The 19535-nt window shown below is 51.3% G+C and overlaps 1 protein-coding gene across 3 annotated transcripts; it reads left to right on the top strand.

Moving 5' to 3' along the window:
- Window positions 1-1037: 1037 nt before the first annotated feature.
- Window positions 1038-18782, top strand: PRR14 (proline rich 14). 3 transcript variants are annotated; one of them, XM_063430932.1, is made up of 9 exons: window positions 1038-1203; window positions 11136-11337; window positions 14565-14596; window positions 14674-14723; window positions 15217-16159; window positions 16346-16460; window positions 16538-16653; window positions 16991-17062; window positions 18069-18782. In XM_063430932.1, the coding sequence occupies exons 1-9, from the start codon at window positions 1142-1144 to the stop codon at window positions 18331-18333; spliced, it is 1857 nt and encodes a 618-aa protein (XP_063287002.1). In that variant the 5' UTR covers window positions 1038-1141; the 3' UTR covers window positions 18334-18782. The 3 variants fall into 3 exon arrangements, with proteins under 3 accessions (XP_063287002.1, XP_063287003.1, XP_063287004.1); XM_063430933.1 differs by having other exon boundaries at window positions 1120-1203; window positions 11162-11337; XM_063430934.1 differs by lacking the exons at window positions 1038-1203; window positions 14674-14723 and having other exon boundaries at window positions 11273-11337.
- Window positions 18783-19535: the final 753 nt, after the last annotated feature.

Here is a 19535-nt window from a genome sequence, read left to right as displayed (position 1 = left end):
CAGTATGGCTGTATCTCTGGCTGCCTCTCACACAGTATGGCTGTCTCTCACACAGTATGGCTGTATCTCTGGCTGTCTCTCACACAGTATGGCTGTATCTCTGGCCGCCTCTCGCACAGTATGGCTGTCTCTCACACAGTATGGCTGTATCTCTGGCTGTCTCTCACACAGTATGGCTGTATCTCTGGCTGCCTCTCACACAGTATGGCTGTATCTCTGGCTGCCTCTCACACAGTATGGCTGTATCTCTGGCTGTCTCTCACACAGTATGGCTGTATCTCTGGCTGTCTCTCACACAGTATGGCTGTATCTCTGGCTGTCTCTCACACAGTATGGCTGTATCTCTGGCTGTATCTCTGGCCGTCTCTCACACAGTATGGCTGTCTCTCACACAGTATGGCTGTATCTCACACAGTATGGCTGTATCTCACACAGTATGGCTGTATCTCTGGCTGCCTCTCACACAGTATGGCTGTATCTCTGGCTGCCTCTCACACAGTATGGCTGTATCTCTGGCTGTATCTCTGGCCGTCTCTCACACAGTATGGCTGTCTCTCACACAGTATGGCTGTCTCTCACACAGTATGGCTGTATCTCTGGCTGTCTCTCACACAGTATGGCTGTATCTCTGGCTGCCTCTCACACAGTATGGCTGTATCTCTGGCTGCCTCTCACACAGTATGGCTGTATCTCTGGCCGTCTCTCACACAGTATGGCTGTATCTCTGGCTGCCTCTCACACAGTATGGCTGTATCTCTGGCTGTCTCTCACACAGTATGGCTGTATCTCTGGCTGCCTCTCGCACAGTATGGCTGTATCTCTGGCTGTCTCTCGCACAGTATGGCTGTATCTCTGGCTGTCTCTCGCACAGTATGGCTGTCTCTCACACAGTATGGCTGTATCTCTGGCTGTCTCTCACACAGTATGGCTGTATCTCTGGCTGTCTCTCACACAGTATGGCTGTATCTCTGGCTGTCTCTGCTGTCGCTCTCTGATTGGTCACGCAGAGCATGTCGGGTTGTTTTATTAGTCGCGCTCTTATGACGTGCCGTTGGTAACCGGAAGTGAATGGAAACAGCCGGAAATGAGATTCTGGATCCCCCCATGGGCCCCCGGGGCCAACAACCGGAGTCAGTGAATCATGGAGGCAGACAGGCCGGAGCCTCAGAGCAGGAAACGGCGGAGGAGAGCGCTGGTCTACCGGTAAATGTTACCCCCCCCCATCACTAACCCCCCCCCCCCAACATCACTAACCTCCCCCCCCCCCAACATCACTAACCTCCCCCCAACATCACTAACCTCCCCCCCAACATCACTAACCTCCCCCCCAACATCACTAACCTCCCCCCCAACATCACTAACCTCCCCCCCAACATCACTAACCTCCCCCCCAACATCACTAACCTCCCCCCCAACATCACTAACCTCCCCCCCAACATCACTAACCTCCCCCCCAACATCACTAACCTCCCCCCCAACATCACTAACCTCCCCCCCAACATCACTAACCTCCCCCCCCCAACATCACTAACCTCCCCCCCATCACTAACCCCCCCCCCCCAACATCACTAACCTCCCCCCCCAACATCACTAACCTCCCCCCCCCATCACTAACCCCCCCCCAACATCACTAACCTCCCCCCCCCCAACATCACTAACCTCCCCCCCCCCAACATCACTAACCTCCCCCCCCAACATCACTAACCTCCCCCCCAACATCACTAACCTCCCCCCCAACATCACTAACCTCCCCCCCAACATCACTAACCTCCCCCCCAACATCACTAACCTCCCCCCCCCAACATCACTAACCTCCCCCCCAACATCACTAACCTCCCCCCCCAACATCACTAACCTCCCCCCCATCACTAACCTCCCCCCCATCACTAACCTCCCCCCCATCACTAACCTCCCCCCCCAACATCACTAACCTCCCCCCCAACATCACTAACCTCCCCCCCAACATCACTAACCTCCCCCCCAACATCACTAACCTCCCCCCCAACATCACTAACCTCCCCCCCCAACATCACTAACCTCCCCCCCAACATCACTAACCTCCCCCCCCAACATCACTAACCTCCCCCCCAACATCACTAACCTCCCCCCCAACATCACTAACCTCCCCCCCAACATCACTAACCTCCCCCCCCAACATCACTAACCTCCCCCCCAAAATCACTAACCTCCCCCCCAACATCACTAACCTCCCCCCCAACATCACTAACCTCCCCCCCAAAATCACTAACCTCCCCCCAAACATCACTAACCTCCCCCCCAACATCACTAACCTCCCCCCCCCAACATCACTAACCTCCCCCCCAACATCACTAACCTCCCCCCCAACATCACTAACCTCCCCCCATCACTAACCTCCCCCCCAACATCACTAACCTCCCCCCCAACATCACTAACCTCCCCCCCAACATCACTAACCTCCCCCCAACATCACTAACCTCCCCCCCCAACATCACTAACCTCCCCCCAACATCACTAACCTCCCCCCCAACATCACTAACCTCCCCCCCAACATCACTAACCTCCCCCCCAACATCACTAACCTCCCCCCCAACATCACTAACCTCCCCCCCCAACATCACTAACCTCCCCCCCAACATCACTAACCTCCCCCCAACATCACTAACCTCCCCCCAACATCACTAACCTCCCCCAACATCACTAACCTCCCCCCAACATCACTAACCTCCCCCCAACATCACTAACCTCCCCCCAACATCACTAACCCCCCCCCAACATCACTAACCTCCCCCCCAACATCACTAACCTCCCCCCCAACATCACTAACCTCCCCCCCAACATCACTAACCTCCCCCCCAACATCACTAACCTCCCCCCCAACATCACTAACCTCCCCCCCAACATCACTAACCTCCCCCCCAACATCACTAACCTCCCCCCCAACATCACTAACCTCCCCCCCAACATCACTAACCTCCCCCCCAACATCACTAACCTCCCCCCCAACATCACTAACCTCCCCCCCAACATCACTAACCTCCCCCCCAACATCACTAACCTCCCCCCCAACATCACTAACCTCCCCCCCCCAACATCACTAACCTCCCCCCCAACATCACTAACCTCCCCCCCAACATCACTAACCTCCCCCCCAACATCACTAACCTCCCCCCCCAACATCACTAACCTCCCCCCCCAACATCACTAACCTCCCCCCCCAACATCACTAACCTCCCCCCCAACATCACTAACCTCCCCCCCAACATCACTAACCTCCCCCCCAACATCACTAACCTCCCCCCCAACATCACTAACCTCCCCCCCCAACATCACTAACCTCCCCCCCAACATCACTAACCTCCCCCCCAACATCACTAACCTCCCCCCCAACATCACTAACCTCCCCCCAACATCACTAACCTCCCCCAACATCACTAACCTCCCCCCCAACATCACTAACCTCCCCCCCAACATCACTAACCTCCCCCCCCAACATCACTAACCTCCCCCCCAACATCACTAACCTCCCCCAACATCACTAACCTCCCCCCAACATCACTAACCTCCCCCCAACATCACTAACCTCCCCCCAACATCACTAACCTCCCCCCAACATCACTAACCTCCCCCCAACATCACTAACCTCCCCCCCAACATCACTAACCACCCCCCCAACATCACTATCCTCCCCCAACACTAACCTCCCCCCAACATCACTAACCTCCCCCCCAACATCACTATCCTCCCCCCCAACATCACTAACCTCCCCCCAACATCACTAACCTCCCCCCATCACTAACCTCCCCCCCAACATCACTAACCTCCCCCCCAACATCACTAACCTCCCCCCCAACATCACTAACCTCCCCCCCAACATCACTAACCTCCCCCCCAACATCACTATCCTCCCCCCCAACATCACTATCCTCCCCCCCAACATCACTATCCTCCCCCCCAACATCACTATCCTCCCCCCCAACATCACTAACCTCCCCAACATCACTAACCTCCCCAACATCACTAACCTCCCCCCCAACATCACTAACCTCCCCCCCAACATCACTAACCTCCCCCCCAACATCACTAACCTCCCCCCCAACATCACTAACCTCCCCCCCAACATCACTATCCTCCCCCCCAACATCACTATCCTCCCCCCCAACATCACTATCCTCCCCCCCAACATCACTATCCTCCCCCCAACATCACTATTCTCCCCCCCAACATCACTATCCTCCCCCCAACATCACTAACCTCCCCAACATCACTAACCTCCCCCCCAACATCACTAACCTCCCCCCCAACATCACTAACCTCCCCCCCAACATCACTAACCTCCCCCCCCAGCATCACTATCCTCCCCCCAACATCACTATCCTCCCCCCCAACATCACTATCCTCCCCCCCAACATCACTATCCTCCCCCCCAACATCACTATCCTCCCCCCAACATCACTATCCTCCCCCCAACATCACTATCCTCCCCCCCAACATCACTATCCTCCCCCCCAACATCACTATCCTCCCCCCCAACATCACTATCCCTCCCCCCCAACATCACTATCCTCCCCCCCCAACATCACTATCCTCCACCCAACATCACTATCCTCCACCCAACATCACTATCCTCCACCCAACATCACTATCCTCCACCCAACATCACTAACCTCCCCCCAACATCACTAACCTCCCCCCCAACATCACTAACCTCCCCCCCAACATCACTAACCTCCCCCCCAACATCACTAACCTCCCCCCCAACATCACTATCCTCTCCCCCAACATCACTATCCTCCCCCCCAACATCACTATCCTCCCCCCCAACATCACTATCCTCCCCCCCAACATCACTAACCTCCCCCCAACATCACTAACCTCCCCCCCAACATCACTATCCTCCCCCCCAACATCACTATCCTCCCCCCCAACATCACTATCCTCCCCCCCCAACATCACTATCCTCCCCCCCAACATCACTATCCTCCCCCCCAACATCACTATCCTCCCCCCCAACATCACTAGCCTCCCCCCCAACATCACTATCCTCCCCCCCAACATCACTATCCTCCCCCCCAACATCACTATCCTCCCCCCAACATCACTATCCTCCCCCCCAACATCACTATCCTCCCCCCCAACATCACTATCCTCCCCCCAACATCACTATCCTCCACCCAACATCACTAACCTCCCCCCAACATCACTAACCTCCCCCCCAACATCACTAACCTCCCCCCCAACATCACTAACCTCCCCCCCAACATCACTATCCTCCCCCCCAACATCACTATCCTCCCCCCCAACATCACTATCCTCCCCCCCAACATCACTAACCTCCCCCCCAACATCACTAACCTCCCCCCCAACATCACTAACCTCCCCCCAACATCACTAACCTCCCCCCCAACATCACTAACCTCCCCCCCAACATCACTAACCTCCCCCCAACATCACTATCCTCCCCCCCAACATCACTATCCTCCCCCCAACATCACTATCCTCCCCCCCAACATCACTATCCTCCCCCCCAACATCACTAACCTCCCCCCCAACATCACTAACCTCCCCCCCAACATCACTAACCTCCCCCCCAACATCACTATCCTCCCCCCCAACATCACTAACCTCCCCCCCAACATCACTAACCTCCCCCCCAACATCACTAACCTCCCCCCCAACATCACTAACCTCCCCCCCAACATCACTAACCTCCCCCCCAACATCACTAACCTCCCCCCCAACATCACTAACCTCCCCCCCAACATCACTAACCTCCCCCCCAACATCACTAACCTCCCCCCCAACATCACTAACCTCCCCCCCAACATCACTAACCTCCCCCCCAACATCACTAACCTCCCCCCCAACATCACTAACCTCCCCCCCAACATCACTAACCTCCCCCCCAACATCACTAACCTCCCCCCCCAACATCACTAACCTCCCCCCCAACATCACTAACCTCCCCCCCAACATCACTAACCTCCCCCCCAACATCACTAACCTCCCCCCCCAACATCACTAACCTCCCCCCAACATCACTAACCTCCCCCCAACATCACTAACCTCCCCCCAACATCACTAACCTCCCCCCCCAACATCACTAACCTCCCCCCCCAACATCACTAACCTCCCCCCCAACATCACTAACCTCCCCCCAACATCACTAACCTCCCCCAACATCACTAACCTCCCCCAACATCACTAACCTCCCCCCAACATCACTAACCTCCCCCCAACATCACTAACCTCCCCCCAACATCACTAACCTCCCCCCAACATCACTAACCACCCCCCCAACATCACTATCCTCCCCCAACACTAACCTCCCCCCAACATCACTAACCTCCCCCCCAACATCACTATCCTCCCCCCCAACATCACTAACCTCCCCCCAACATCACTAACCTCCCCCCATCACTAACCTCCCCCCCAACATCACTAACCTCCCCCCCAACATCACTAACCTCCCCCCAACATCACTAACCTCCCCCCCAACATCACTAACCTCCCCCCCAACATCACTAACCTCCCCCCCAACATCACTAACCTCCCCCCCAACATCACTATCCTCCCCCCCAACATCACTATCCTCCCCCCAACATCACTATCCTCCCCCCCAACATCACTAACCTCCCCAACATCACTAACCTCCCCAACATCACTAACCTCCCCCCCAACATCACTAACCTCCCCCCCAACATCACTAACCTCCCCCCCAACATCACTAACCTCCCCCCCAACATCACTATCCTCCCCCCCAACATCACTATCCTCCCCCCCAACATCACTATCCTCCCCCCCAACATCACTATCCTCCCCCCAACATCACTATTCTCCCCCCCAACATCACTATCCTCCCCCCAACATCACTAACCTCCCCAACATCACTAACCTCCCCCCCAACATCATTAACCTCCCCCCCAACATCACTAACCTCCCCCCCAACATCACTAACCTCCCCCCCAGCATCACTATCCTCCCCCCAACATCACTATCCTCCCCCCCAACATCACTATCCTCCCCCCCAACATCACTATCCTCCCCCCCAACATCACTATCCTCCCCCCAACATCACTATCCTCCCCCCCAACATCACTATCCTCCCCCCCAACATCACTATCCTCCCCCCCAACATCACTATCCTCCCCCCCAACATCACTATCCTCCCCCCCCAACATCACTATCCTCCACCCAACATCACTAACCTCCCCCCCAACATCACTAACCTCCCCCCCAACATCACTAACCTCCCCCCAACATCACTAACCTCCCCCCCAACATCACTATCCTCCCCCCCAACATCACTATCCTCCCCCCCAACATCACTATCCTCCCCCCCAACATCACTATCCTCCCCCCCAACATCACTATCCTCCCCCCCAACATCACTAACCTCCCCCCCAACATCACTAACCTCCCCCCCAACATCACTATCCTCCCCCCCAACATCACTATCCTCCCCCCCAACATCACTATCCTCCCCCCCCAACATCACTATCCTCCCCCCCCAACATCACTATCCTCCCCCCCAACATCACTATCCTCCCCCCAACATCACTATCCTCCCCCCCAACATCACTATCCTCCCCCCCAACATCACTATCCTCCCCCCCAACATCACTATCCTCCCCCCCAACATCACTATCCTCCACCCAACATCACTAACCTCCCCCCCAACATCACTAACCTCCCCCCCAACATCACTAACCTCCCCCCCAACATCACTAACCTCCCCCCCAACATCACTATCCTCCCCCCCAACATCACTATCCTCCCCCCCAACATCACTATCCTCCCCCCCAACATCACTAACCTCCCCCCCAACATCACTAACCTCCCCCCCAACATCACTAACCTCCCCCCAACATCACTAACCTCCCCCCAACATCACTAACCTCCCCCCAACATCACTAACCTCCCCCAACATCACTAACCTCCCCCCCCCCCCAACATCACTAACCTCCCCCCCCAACATCACTAACCTCCCCCCCAACATCACTAACCTCCCCCCCAACATCACTAACCTCCCCCAACATCACTAACCTCCCCCCAACATCACTAACCTCCCCCCAACATCACTAACCTCCCCCCAACATCACTAACCACCCCCCCAACATCACTATCCTCCCCCAACACTAACCTCCCCCCAACATCACTAACCTCCCCCCCAACATCACTATCCTCCCCCCCAACATCACTAACCTCCCCCCAACATCACTAACCTCCCCCCATCACTAACCTCCCCCCAACATCACTAACCTCCCCCCCAACATCACTAACCTCCCCCCCAACATCACTAACCTCCCCCCCAACATCACTAACCTCCCCCCCAACATCACTAACCTCCCCCCCAACATCACTAACCTCCCCCCCAACATCACTATCCTCCCCCCCAACATCACTATCCTCCCCCCCAACATCACTATCCTCCCCAACATCACTAACCTCCCCAACATCACTAACCTCCCCCCCAACATCACTAACCTCCCCCCCAACATCACTAACCTCCCCCCCAACATCACTAACCTCCCCCCCAACATCACTAACCTCCCCCCCAACATCACTAACCTCCCCCCCAACATCACTATCCTCCCCCCCAACATCACTATCCTCCCCCCCAACATCACTATCCTCCCCCCCAACATCACTATCCTCCCCCCCAACATCACTATCCTCCCCCCCAACATCACTATCCTCCCCCCCAACATCACTATCCTCCCCCCCAACATCACTATCCTCCCCCCAACATCACTATCCTCCCCCAACATCACTAACCTCCCCCCCAACATCACTAACCTCCCCCCCAACATCACTAACCTCCCCCCCAACATCACTAACCTCCCCCCCCAGCATCACTATCCTCCCCCCAACATCACTATCCTCCCCCCCAACATCACTATCCTCCCCCCCAACATCACTATCCTCCCCCCCAACATCACTATCCTCCCCCCCAACATCACTATCCTCCCCCCAACATCACTATCCTCCCCCCCCCAACATCACTATCCTCCCCCCCAACATCACTATCCTCCCCCCCAACATCACTATCCTCCCCCCCAACATCACTATCCTCCCCCCCAACATCACTATCCTCCCCCCCAACATCACTATCCTCCCCCCCAACATCACTATCCTCCCCCCCCAACATCACTATCCTCCACCCAACATCACTATCCTCCACCCAACATCACTAACCTCCCCCCCAACATCACTAACCTCCCCCCCAACATCACTAACCTCCCCCCAACATCACTAACCTCCCCCCCAACATCACTATCCTCCCCCCCAACATCACTATCCTCCCCCCCAACATCACTATCCTCCCCCCCAACATCACTAACCTCCCCCCCAACATCACTAACCTCCCCCCAACATCACTAACCTCCCCCCCAACATCACTAACCTCCCCCCCAACATCACTAACCTCCCCCCCAACATCACTAACCTCCCCCCCAACATCACTAGCCTCCCCCCAAACATCACTAGCCTCCCCCCCAACATCACTAGCCTCCCCCCCAACATCACTAGCCTCCCCCCAACATCACTAGCCTCCCCCCAACATCACTAGCCTCCCCCCAACATCACTAGCCTCCCCCCAACATCACTAACCTCCTCCCCCAACATCACTAACCTCCCCCCAACATCACTAACCTCCCCCCAACATCACTAACCTCCCCCCCAACATCACTAACCTCCCCCCCAACATCACTAACCTCCCCCCAACATCACTAACCTCCCCCCCAACATCACTAACCTCCCCCCCAACATCACTAACCTCCCCCCCAACATCACTAACCTCCCCCCCAACATCACTAACCTCCCCCCCAACATCACTAACCTCCCCCCAACATCACTAACCTCCCCCCCAACATCACTAACCTCCCCCCCAACATCACTAACCTCCCCCATCACTAACCTCCCCCATCACTAACCTCCCCCATCACTAACCTCCCCCATCACTAACCTCCCCCATCACTAACCTCCCCCATCACTAACCTCCCCCATCACTAACCTCCCCCATCACTAACCTCCCCCATCACTAACCTCCCCCATCACTAACCTCCCCATCACTAACCTCCCCCATCACATCACTAACCTCCCCCATCACTAACCTCCCCCCCACATCACTAACCTCCCCCCCAACATCACTAACCTCCCCCCCAACATCACTAACCTCCCCCCCAACATCACTAACCTCCCCCCCAACATCACTAACCTCCCCCCCAACATCACTAACCTCCCCCCCAACATCACTAACCTCCCCCCCAACATCACTAACCTCCCCCCCCAACATCACTAACCTCCCCCCCAACATCACTAACCTCCCCCCCAACATCACTAACCTCCCCCCCAACATCACTAACCTCCCCCCCAACATCACTAACCTCCCCCCCAACATCACTAACCTCCCCCCCCAACATCACTAACCTCCCCCCCAACATCACTAACCTCCCCCCCAACATCACTAACCTCCCCCCCAACATCACTAACCTCCCCCCCCACATCACTAACCTCCCCCCCCAACATCACTAACCTCCCCCCCAACATCACTAACCTCCCCCCCAACATCACTAACCTCCCCCCCCCAACATCACTAACCTCCCCCCCAACATCACTAACCTCCCCCCCAACATCACTAACCTCCCCCCCAACATCACTAACCTCCCCCCCCAACATCACTAACCTCCCCCCCCAACATCACTAACCTCCCCCCAACATCACTAACCTCCCCCCCCAACATCACTAACCTCCCCCCCAACATCACTAACCTCCCCCCCCAACATCACTAACCTCCCCCCCCAACATCACTAACCTCCCCCCCCAACATCACTAACCTCCCCCCCCCAACATCACTAACCTCCCCCCCCCAACATCACTAACCTCCCCCCCCCAACGTCACTAACCTCCCCCCCCCAACGTCACTAACCTCCCCCCCCCCCCCAACGTCACTAACCTCCCCCCCAACATATCATATCATCTCCTATCATGTTTCAATAATGGTTGTTTTTTTGTTTTTATCATTTTTCCTTATTTCTCTCTTTCTTTCTGTAAACAAACAGAAAACTGTAAGCAGAGGGGGGCTGGCTTTTAGATTGTGCTATTAAAGGGTGCCCTTATAATGACTTGTTTTATATATATATTTTTTCTAACAGTCCATCCCCTGATAATTTACCCTCAGCATCACCTGTTCTGTGCAGAGGTGCACTCAGAGCCCAAATGGACACTGCAGTTGCTGCTTCTCCAGGGGTTGGAGTGAAGAGGAGAGAAAGATATAGAGTCTGTCTAGCCTCCTCTCCACTGGAGAGACAACAAAGGAGAATACTGACTGTAGCGCTGAAAGACATTGCTCAAGAGGTAAGATAAGGTTTCTCTGAGGCTGGGGTTTCCATCTTCCTTGATGATGACAATGTTGGTCCCCAATTAGGAATCACATTTTCCTTATATGTAAAAATGTGAATGGGTCCTATAGGCTGAGATTATTATCTTCAATGCAGTTATTATAATGGGGATTGGGCCATAGGCTGGGATTATCTTCCATATGGTTATAATGGGAATTGGGCCATAGGATGGGATTATCTTCCATTCTGTTATAATGGGGATTGGGCCATAGGCTGGGATTATCTTTCATTCGGTTATAATGGGGATTGGGCCATAGGCTGGGATTATCTTCCATATGGTTATAATGGGGATTGGGCCATAGGCTGGGATTATCTTTCATTCTGTTATAATGGGGATTGGGCCACAGGCTGGGATTATCTTCCATATGGTTATAATGGGGATTGGGCCATAGGCTGGGATTATCTTTCATTCTGTTATAATGGGGATTGGGCCATAGGCTGGGATTATCTTTCATTCTGTTATAATGGGGATTGGGCCATAGGCTGGGATTATCTTTCATTCTGTTATAATGGGGATTGGGCCATAGGCTGGGATTATCTTTAATTCTGTTATAATGGGGATTGGGCCATAGGCTGGGATTATCTTTCATTCTGTTATAATGGGGATTGGGCCATAGGCTGGGATTATCTTTCATTCTGTTATAATGGGGATTGGGCCATAGGCTGGGATTATCTTCCATATGGTTATAATGGGGATTGGGCCACAGGCTGGGATTATCTTTCATTCTGTTATAATGGGGATTGGGCCATAGGCTGGGATTATCTTTCATTCTGTTATAATGGGGATTGGGCCATAGGCTGGGATTATCTTTCATTCTGTTATAATGGGGATTAGGCCATAGGCTGGGATTATCTTTCATTCTGTTATAATGGGGATTGGGCCACAGGCTGGGATTATCTTCCATATGGTTATAATGGGGATTGGGCCACAGGCTGGGATTATCTTTCATTCTGTTATAATGGGGATTGGGCCATAGGTTGGGATTATCTTTCATTCGGTTATAATGGGGATTGGGCCATAGGCTGGGATTATCTTCCATTCTGTTATAATGGGGATTGGGCCATAGGCTGGGATTATCTTCCATATGGTTATAATGGGGATTGGGCCACAGGCTGGGATTATCTTTCATTCTGTTATAATGGGGATTGGGCCATAGGCTGGGATTATCTTCCATTCTGTTATAATGGGGATTGGGCCACAGGCTGGGATTATCTTTCATTCTGTTATAATGGGGATTGGGCCATAGGTTGGGATTATCTTTCATTCGGTTATAATGGGGATTGGGCCATAGGCTGGGATTATCTTCCATATGGTTATAATGGGGATTGGGCCATAGGCTGGGATTATCTTCCATATGGTTATAATGGGGATTGGGCCATAGGCTGGGATTATCTTTCATTCTGTTATAATGGGGATTGGGCCACAGGCTGGGATTATCTTCCATATGGTTATAATGGGGATTGGGCCATAGGCTGGGATTATTTTTCATTCTGTTATAATGGGGATTGGGCCATAGGCAGGGATTATCTTTCATTCTGTTATAATGGGGATTGGGCCATAGGCTGGGATTATCTTTCATTCTGTTATAATGGGGATTGGGCCATAGGCTGGGATTATCTTTCATTCTGTTATAATGGGGATTGGGCCATAGGCTGGGATTATCTTTCATTCTGTTATAATGGGGATTGGGCCATAGGCTGGGATTATCTTTCATTCTGTTTATAATGGGGATTGGGCCATAGGCTGGGATTATCTTTCATTCTGTTATAATGGGGATTGGGCCATAGGCTGGGATTATCTTTCATTCTGTTATAATGGGGATTGGGCCACAGGCTGGGATTATCTTCCATATGGTTATAATGGGGATTGGGCCACAGGCTGGGATTATCTTTCATTCTGTTATAATGGGGATTGGGCCATAGGCTGGGATTATCTTCCATATGGTTATAATGGGGATTGGGCCATAGGCTGGGATTATCTTCCATATGGTTATAATGGGGATTGGGCCATAGGCTGGGATTATCTTTCATTCTGTTATAATGGGGATTGGGCCACAGGCTGGGATTATCTTCCATATGGTTATAATGGGGATTGGGCCATAGGCTGGGATTATCTTTCATTCTGTTATAATGGGGATTGGGCCATAGGCAGGGATTATCTTTCATTCTGTTATAATGGGGATTGGGCCATAGGCTGGGATTATCTTTCATTCTGTTATAATGGGGATTGGGCCATAGGCTGGGATTATCTTTCATTCTGTTATAATGGGGATTGGGCCATAGGCTGGGATTATCTTCCATATGGTTATAATGGGGATTGGGCCATAGGTTGGGATTATCTTTCATTCGGTTATAATGGGGATTGGGCCATAGGCTGGGAATATCTTCCATATCGTTATAATGGGGATTGGGCCATAGGCTGGGATTATCTTTCATTCTGTTATAATGGGGATTGGGCCACAGGCTGGGATTATCTTTCATATGGTTATAATGGGGATTGGGCCATAGGCTGGGATTATCTTCCATTTAGTTTAATGGGGATTGGGCCATAGGCTGGGATTATCTTCCATATGGTTATAATGGGGATTGGGCCATAGGCTGGGATTATCTTTCATTTAGTTATAATGGGGATTGGGCCATAGGCTGGGATTATTATTTTACATTCGGCTATAATGGAGATTGGGCCATAGGCTGGGATTATCTTCTATGCGGTTATAATGGGGATTGGGCCATAGGCTAGACTTATCTTCCATATGGTTATAATGGAGATTGGGCCATAGGCTGGGATTATCTTCTATGCGGTTATAATGGGGATTGGGCCATAGGCTGGGATTATTATTTTACATTCGGCTATAATGGAGATTGGGCCATAGGCAGGGATTATCTTCTATGCGGTTATAATGGGGATTGGGCCATAGGCTGGGATTATTATTTTACATTCGGTAATAATGGGGATTGGGCCATAGGCTGGGATTATTATTTTACATTCGGCTGTAATGGAGATTGGGCCATAGGCTGGGATTATCTTCTATGCGGTTATAATGGGGATTGGGCCATAGGCTAGACTTATCTTCCATATGGTTATAATGGGGATTGGGCCATACAGTGGGATTTTTGTGTTCCATGCTAGTAATATTATGCTGGAGAATGCTTATGTTGTATTTTTTTTGTGTGTCTCCGCAGGGGGATATACTTCAATCAGGACCACATGACAGGTATGAACAATAGCTTCACTCTGTAAATTTTGGGTGGCCCCACACCTTGCTTTAACTCTATGTTTCTCTAATTACAGTGTTAGCAAATCATGTGTCCTGAGCCCCGAGGAAAGATCAAAGAGGCTGGGTAAGGCTGGCATTGGAATGTCAGGGGTATCTGTCAATCCATAAATGTTAAGGCAGAATGCCTGTAGTTGTAGGAGGGTTTATTATCAGCCTATATATACTCCCAGCTCCCTCCTGACGTCCGCCAAAGTTTGGAACCCACCCACCTCTCACGCTTTATACTCATTTAATAGGTGGGCCATGGTTTTCAGGCCCTACCCCTTTCATCAGTTTTGGCACACCTCAACCGACTTGCTACGACTGGTATGAATCAATCCTTATTGTATGCCTTGGCCTTTTGATCCCGACCACAACTAATTTAAAACCTAACTGCACTATTGCTTGTTTACTGTTAATGTTTATTTTATAGATAGCATTATGTACTTCCAGGATAGGATTCATGGACACTGTTCACCTACCTCTTCCCTTCTTTTGTGGGGGACTGGAGGCACTATTAAAGTTTTGCATTGCTTTAATTGTTTGATTATGACTCTTTCATGCTTCCTCTGTTGCAGAGTCACCTCCACCAGCTGTCCTCCCGTCCCATTCCTACTTCACTCCTATTCCAGATCTGTGTCAACTCTCTTCCCCTTCAGAACCTCCAGCTAGCACTGCTAAAGTGACAGGATGGAGTTTGGTTCCGCTCCTGCACAGCGTCCGTTCAAAAATAGAGAGCTTTGCTGAAATCTTTCTCACTCCAATGAAGAGCCGTAGGAACCCAGAGATTGAAGAGAGAAGTTGCTCAGGAAGAGGCACAGGTGAAGAGTTCAGACCTCTTGGAACAGAGAGAATAAAGGAGAGACCTCAACAAGTGCAAGAGGAACAATCACAAGAAAAACAAAAAGTAGAGGACAGGATTTGGGAATCCTCTTCACATCCATTAGTGCACACGCCGTGTGAGCAGGTTGATGACTCAATATTTCCAATCACTCCACCTCTCTCACACTCATTGGATGTGCAGGAAGAAAGGGTGTGCAGTGTTCACTCAGATGACTTGCAGGAGCAGTATAGAGATGGTACAGGGGAGCATGAGTTAAATGATCTCAGGAGTTCCTACACTACCCCAAAAACTAGGACTGGTTTGAACATTCAGCTGAAGATTGCAATGTCACGTCCTGTCCATGCACTCTGTCGTCCTCCACTCCAGCGCTGCATTTCTTGCCCCTCTCTGCCCCTATCTCCAATACTGTCTGCTCCCAGCTCTGCGCCAGCCCGTCTGGGGATACTGGGAGAGAGCAGTGAGCCCACACTCTACTCCCGATCACCCTACAGTGCACATCATTCTCACAAGCGACGACACAGTGTGAGCACTATGGAGGAGAACAGAGAGACATCACTTTCTGTCTTATCTCTTTCATGCCTGCGGAAAGAGAAACATCCATACCTTTTGTGCCAAGCAGCTAGTTCAGGGATACGATACCAGCAGGAGCAATTTGGGAAACTGCATCACCTGGGAAGGTAAGCCATTGGATCTGGGAAGGGAAACATTGGGAAAAGATCACTGCAGTGGGCACCAGGCATTAGAGTGCACAGACTAGGTCACCTTTTTATCATAAGAATGGAAATGTCCCACTTTACTCTGCGTAAGCCTCACATCCTCGTTTCCTATGTACGGTACTCACTTCTATTCATTTTGTCCTTTAGCACCTTGTTCAGTGAGAGATCCTCTCAGAGACCCTGCTTCATGAAGAAATGTTTAAGACAGCCGATCCTCCAAACCCCAGTAGAACATGCCTCCATTTCTGATTGTGAAGTAAAGGTGAGACTGGGTAAACCTGTCCAATTGTGCCATGTAAGCGATTGGATGGAGAAGCTCACATTTTACCTTAATTTCAGGAGCAAGAAAATAATCTCCCCATGAACGTGCGGAAGGTGTCTGACTTCCAAATTCGAAAGAGGCCAACAAAACAGGAGGGAAACCTGACCCCTCTGGGTCTTCCAAAAAGAGCAAGGTACAAGGGGAAATATCCAGAGGGGTTTCTGTAGGAAATTGGTAATATCTGGCCCCCATCACACCAAGTCCATGATAAAACTCACCCTCTGATCCCCTTTCTGAATCTGGAACCACATAGGGATCAGCACACACAGTATATACTGTTTTTTAACCTTCAAGGTTGTGCTAATACCTGTGTGCCTTCAATTTGTCTGTATAGCCTTATTACTCTCCAATTCATATACAAACACGCTCTATTTCATCATGTGAAAGTGAATGCATTTCTTCTCCTTTTTTTTTTTTTTTTTTTTTTTTTTTTTATGAGGACAGATTGTTAGAAATTTTCTTTTTTTTAGGTTACAGAAGGAGGAATTTAGCCTGGAAGAGATCTACACCAATAAAAACTACCGAACTCCCACGGAAAAAAGGTCAGAGTAGTTAACATGCCAACTGCATAGAGTTTGAGAATGGACCTGCTTGGGAGGAGATTTAGCACTTGATGTTTTTAAGGATTGATATGGGTCCAGCATCTATGGGATGGCAAATTGCACCAGTTTTGTGTTTCTGAGGATTGTGGTAAAACGCCCAAATCTACTCAGCAGACAGAGAGTGGATTAGGGGACAAATCCCAAATTTACTGGACAGACTAAGCAAGGTATTAGAGGACAATGCTCAACTCTACTGAATAGCCTGAGCTGCAACAGATTGAGTAGGACACTGCACCTAATCCCACGCTCAATCTACTTAACATTTACCAGGGTTTGGAGAGCAAAGATCAAATTTATTGAACAGACTGGACAGGTCATTGATTTGGGGGCAATGGTGAAATCTACTAAATAGAATGTGCAAGTGATGGTGGGGACGATTACAAAATGTAACCATTAAAGGGACACTCCAGGCACCCAGAGCACTTCTGCCCATTGGAGTGGTCTGGGTGCCAACTCCCACTACTCTTAACCCTGCAAGTGTAATTATTGCAGTTTTTTATAAACTGCAATAATTACCTTGCAGGGTTAACTCCACCTTTAGTGGCTGTCTACTAGACAGCCACTAGCGGGAACTTCCTGACTCATAGCACAGATTATCTGTGCTAGAGCGTCGCTGGACGTCCTCACGCTTTGTGAGGACCTCCAGCATCGCTCAATTCCCCATAGGAAAGCATTGAAAATCATTTTCAATGCTTTCCTATGGGGAGACCTAATGCGCATGCGCGGCATTGCCGCGCATGCGCATTAGGTCTCCTCGGCCGGTGGGCGGGATCAGTCTCGCCCACCGGCCAACGGATTTAGTATGAGGAGCGGCGCGGAGGAGGAGGCAGCGGCGAGGGACATCATTTTCCTGGCACTGGAGTTTTCCTTTAAGCCTATGTGTAGTCTTTCAACATGATGATGGTGTTTTCTCCCTTCTCATTCCCTTTTCTCTTTTTTTTTGTAGAACATTTGAGACCATATTTGAGGAACCTGTAATGAAGAGTGGTAACCTTGTTCTGACTAGCCAGCGCCCTCTGAAAAGGCTCATTGTTTTTAGAGATGGCAGTGTCCGTCCTCGAAAGCGCAGGAGAAAAGGAAAAGGAGGAGTGCGGAGCCACAGACGGAAGACCAGCAGTGTGGAGGAAAAGAACAATTTAGAATGCTTGTTAGAACATAAACTGGCACAGCTTGAGGCCGCACTGCAGGCAGAAGAACTGGAGCTTTCTTAAGGGGTTCTTTTACACCTGAAATGGGGCTTCGGTCAATTGTCTGCAGTTGCTTAGGAAAATTGTATATTCTATATACTAGTCTCCAGCACTAATGTATTTGGCTAGCCTTGACCATCAGCCTTCACCAGCAGCATGCCTTTAGAAGTACTGCATCTGGAGCTGGTAGTAAGTCTCAGGAGCTATAGTGCCAAATAGAACCTAATGCCAACCTACAGGTGCCTCATGGTTTGTAATTTTTATTGAAGTGTTTGCACCACTGGTAACCTTAGTGCATGATTTCCTCAAACAGCTGAGTGGCTAACACTGCCTTCCCTTCGCCTGAAGGAATGGCGTTTACCTCCGCCGGCCAGCCTACCTGCGAGATTGTTGTCTGACTAACCCTGCCTTCTCGTCAGGCTAACCCCGCCTTCCCTTCCGCCTGAAGGTATGGTGTTTAACTCCACCTTCCAGCCTACCTGCCAGAATGGTGTCTGATTAACTCCACCTTCCTGTCCTCCAGAAGGAAAGAAGTTTGACTAACCCGCCTTCCCATCTGCCTGAAGGAATAGTCTGACTAAACAAGCCTTCCTGACCACCTAAAGGAATGGAATCTAATGCCTCCATACCTTCCACCTTAAAGAAAAGTGCCGTGACTAAACCGCCATCCTGTTCACCTGATGGAATAGTGTCTGACTAACCCCGCCTTCCCATCCTCCTGAAGGAATGGCGTCTGACTAACTCTGCTTTCCCGTGTACCCCTAGGAATGGAGTCAGTCTAACCCCGGCTTCCCATTTACCTGAAGGAATAGTCTGACTAACCCCACCTTCCCATCATCTGAAGGAATAGTCTGACTAACCCCATCTTCCCATCATCTGAAGGAATAGTCTGACTAACCCCACCTTCCCATCATCTGAAGGAATAGTCTGACTAACCCCACCTTCCCATCATCTGAAGGAAAAGTCTAACTAACCCCACCTTCCCATCATCTGAAGGAAAAGTCTGACTAACCCCACCTTCCCATCATCTGAAGGAATAGTCTGACTAACCCCACCTTCCCATCATCTGAAGGAATAGTCTGACTAACCCCACCTTCCCATCATCTGAAGGAATAGTCTGACTAACCCCACCTTCCCATCATCTGAAGGAAAAGTCTGACTAACCCCACCTTCCCATCATCTGAAGGAATAGTCTGACTAACCCCACCTTCCCATCATCTGAAGGA

The sequence above is a fragment of the Pelobates fuscus genome, chromosome 8 (assembly GCF_036172605.1).
Source record: "Pelobates fuscus isolate aPelFus1 chromosome 8, aPelFus1.pri, whole genome shotgun sequence".
Taxonomy (NCBI): Eukaryota; Metazoa; Chordata; class Amphibia; order Anura; family Pelobatidae; genus Pelobates; species Pelobates fuscus.
Note: the sequence above shows the minus strand (reverse complement) of the source record. Positions and strands in the feature narration are given on the sequence as shown.

Coding starts and splice junctions, on each gene's coding strand:
- PRR14 (XM_063430932.1), top strand. CDS start 1,142: ATGGAGGCAGACAGGCCGGAGCCTCAGAGCAGGAAACGGCGGAGGAGA. Junction 16,654..16,990: donor GGTCTTCCAAAAAGAGCAAG/GTACAAGGGGAA, acceptor TCTTTTTTTTAG/GTTACAGAAGGAGGAATTTA. Junction 17,063..18,068: donor CGAACTCCCACGGAAAAAAG/GTCAGAGTAGTT, acceptor TTTTTTTTGTAG/AACATTTGAGACCATATTTG.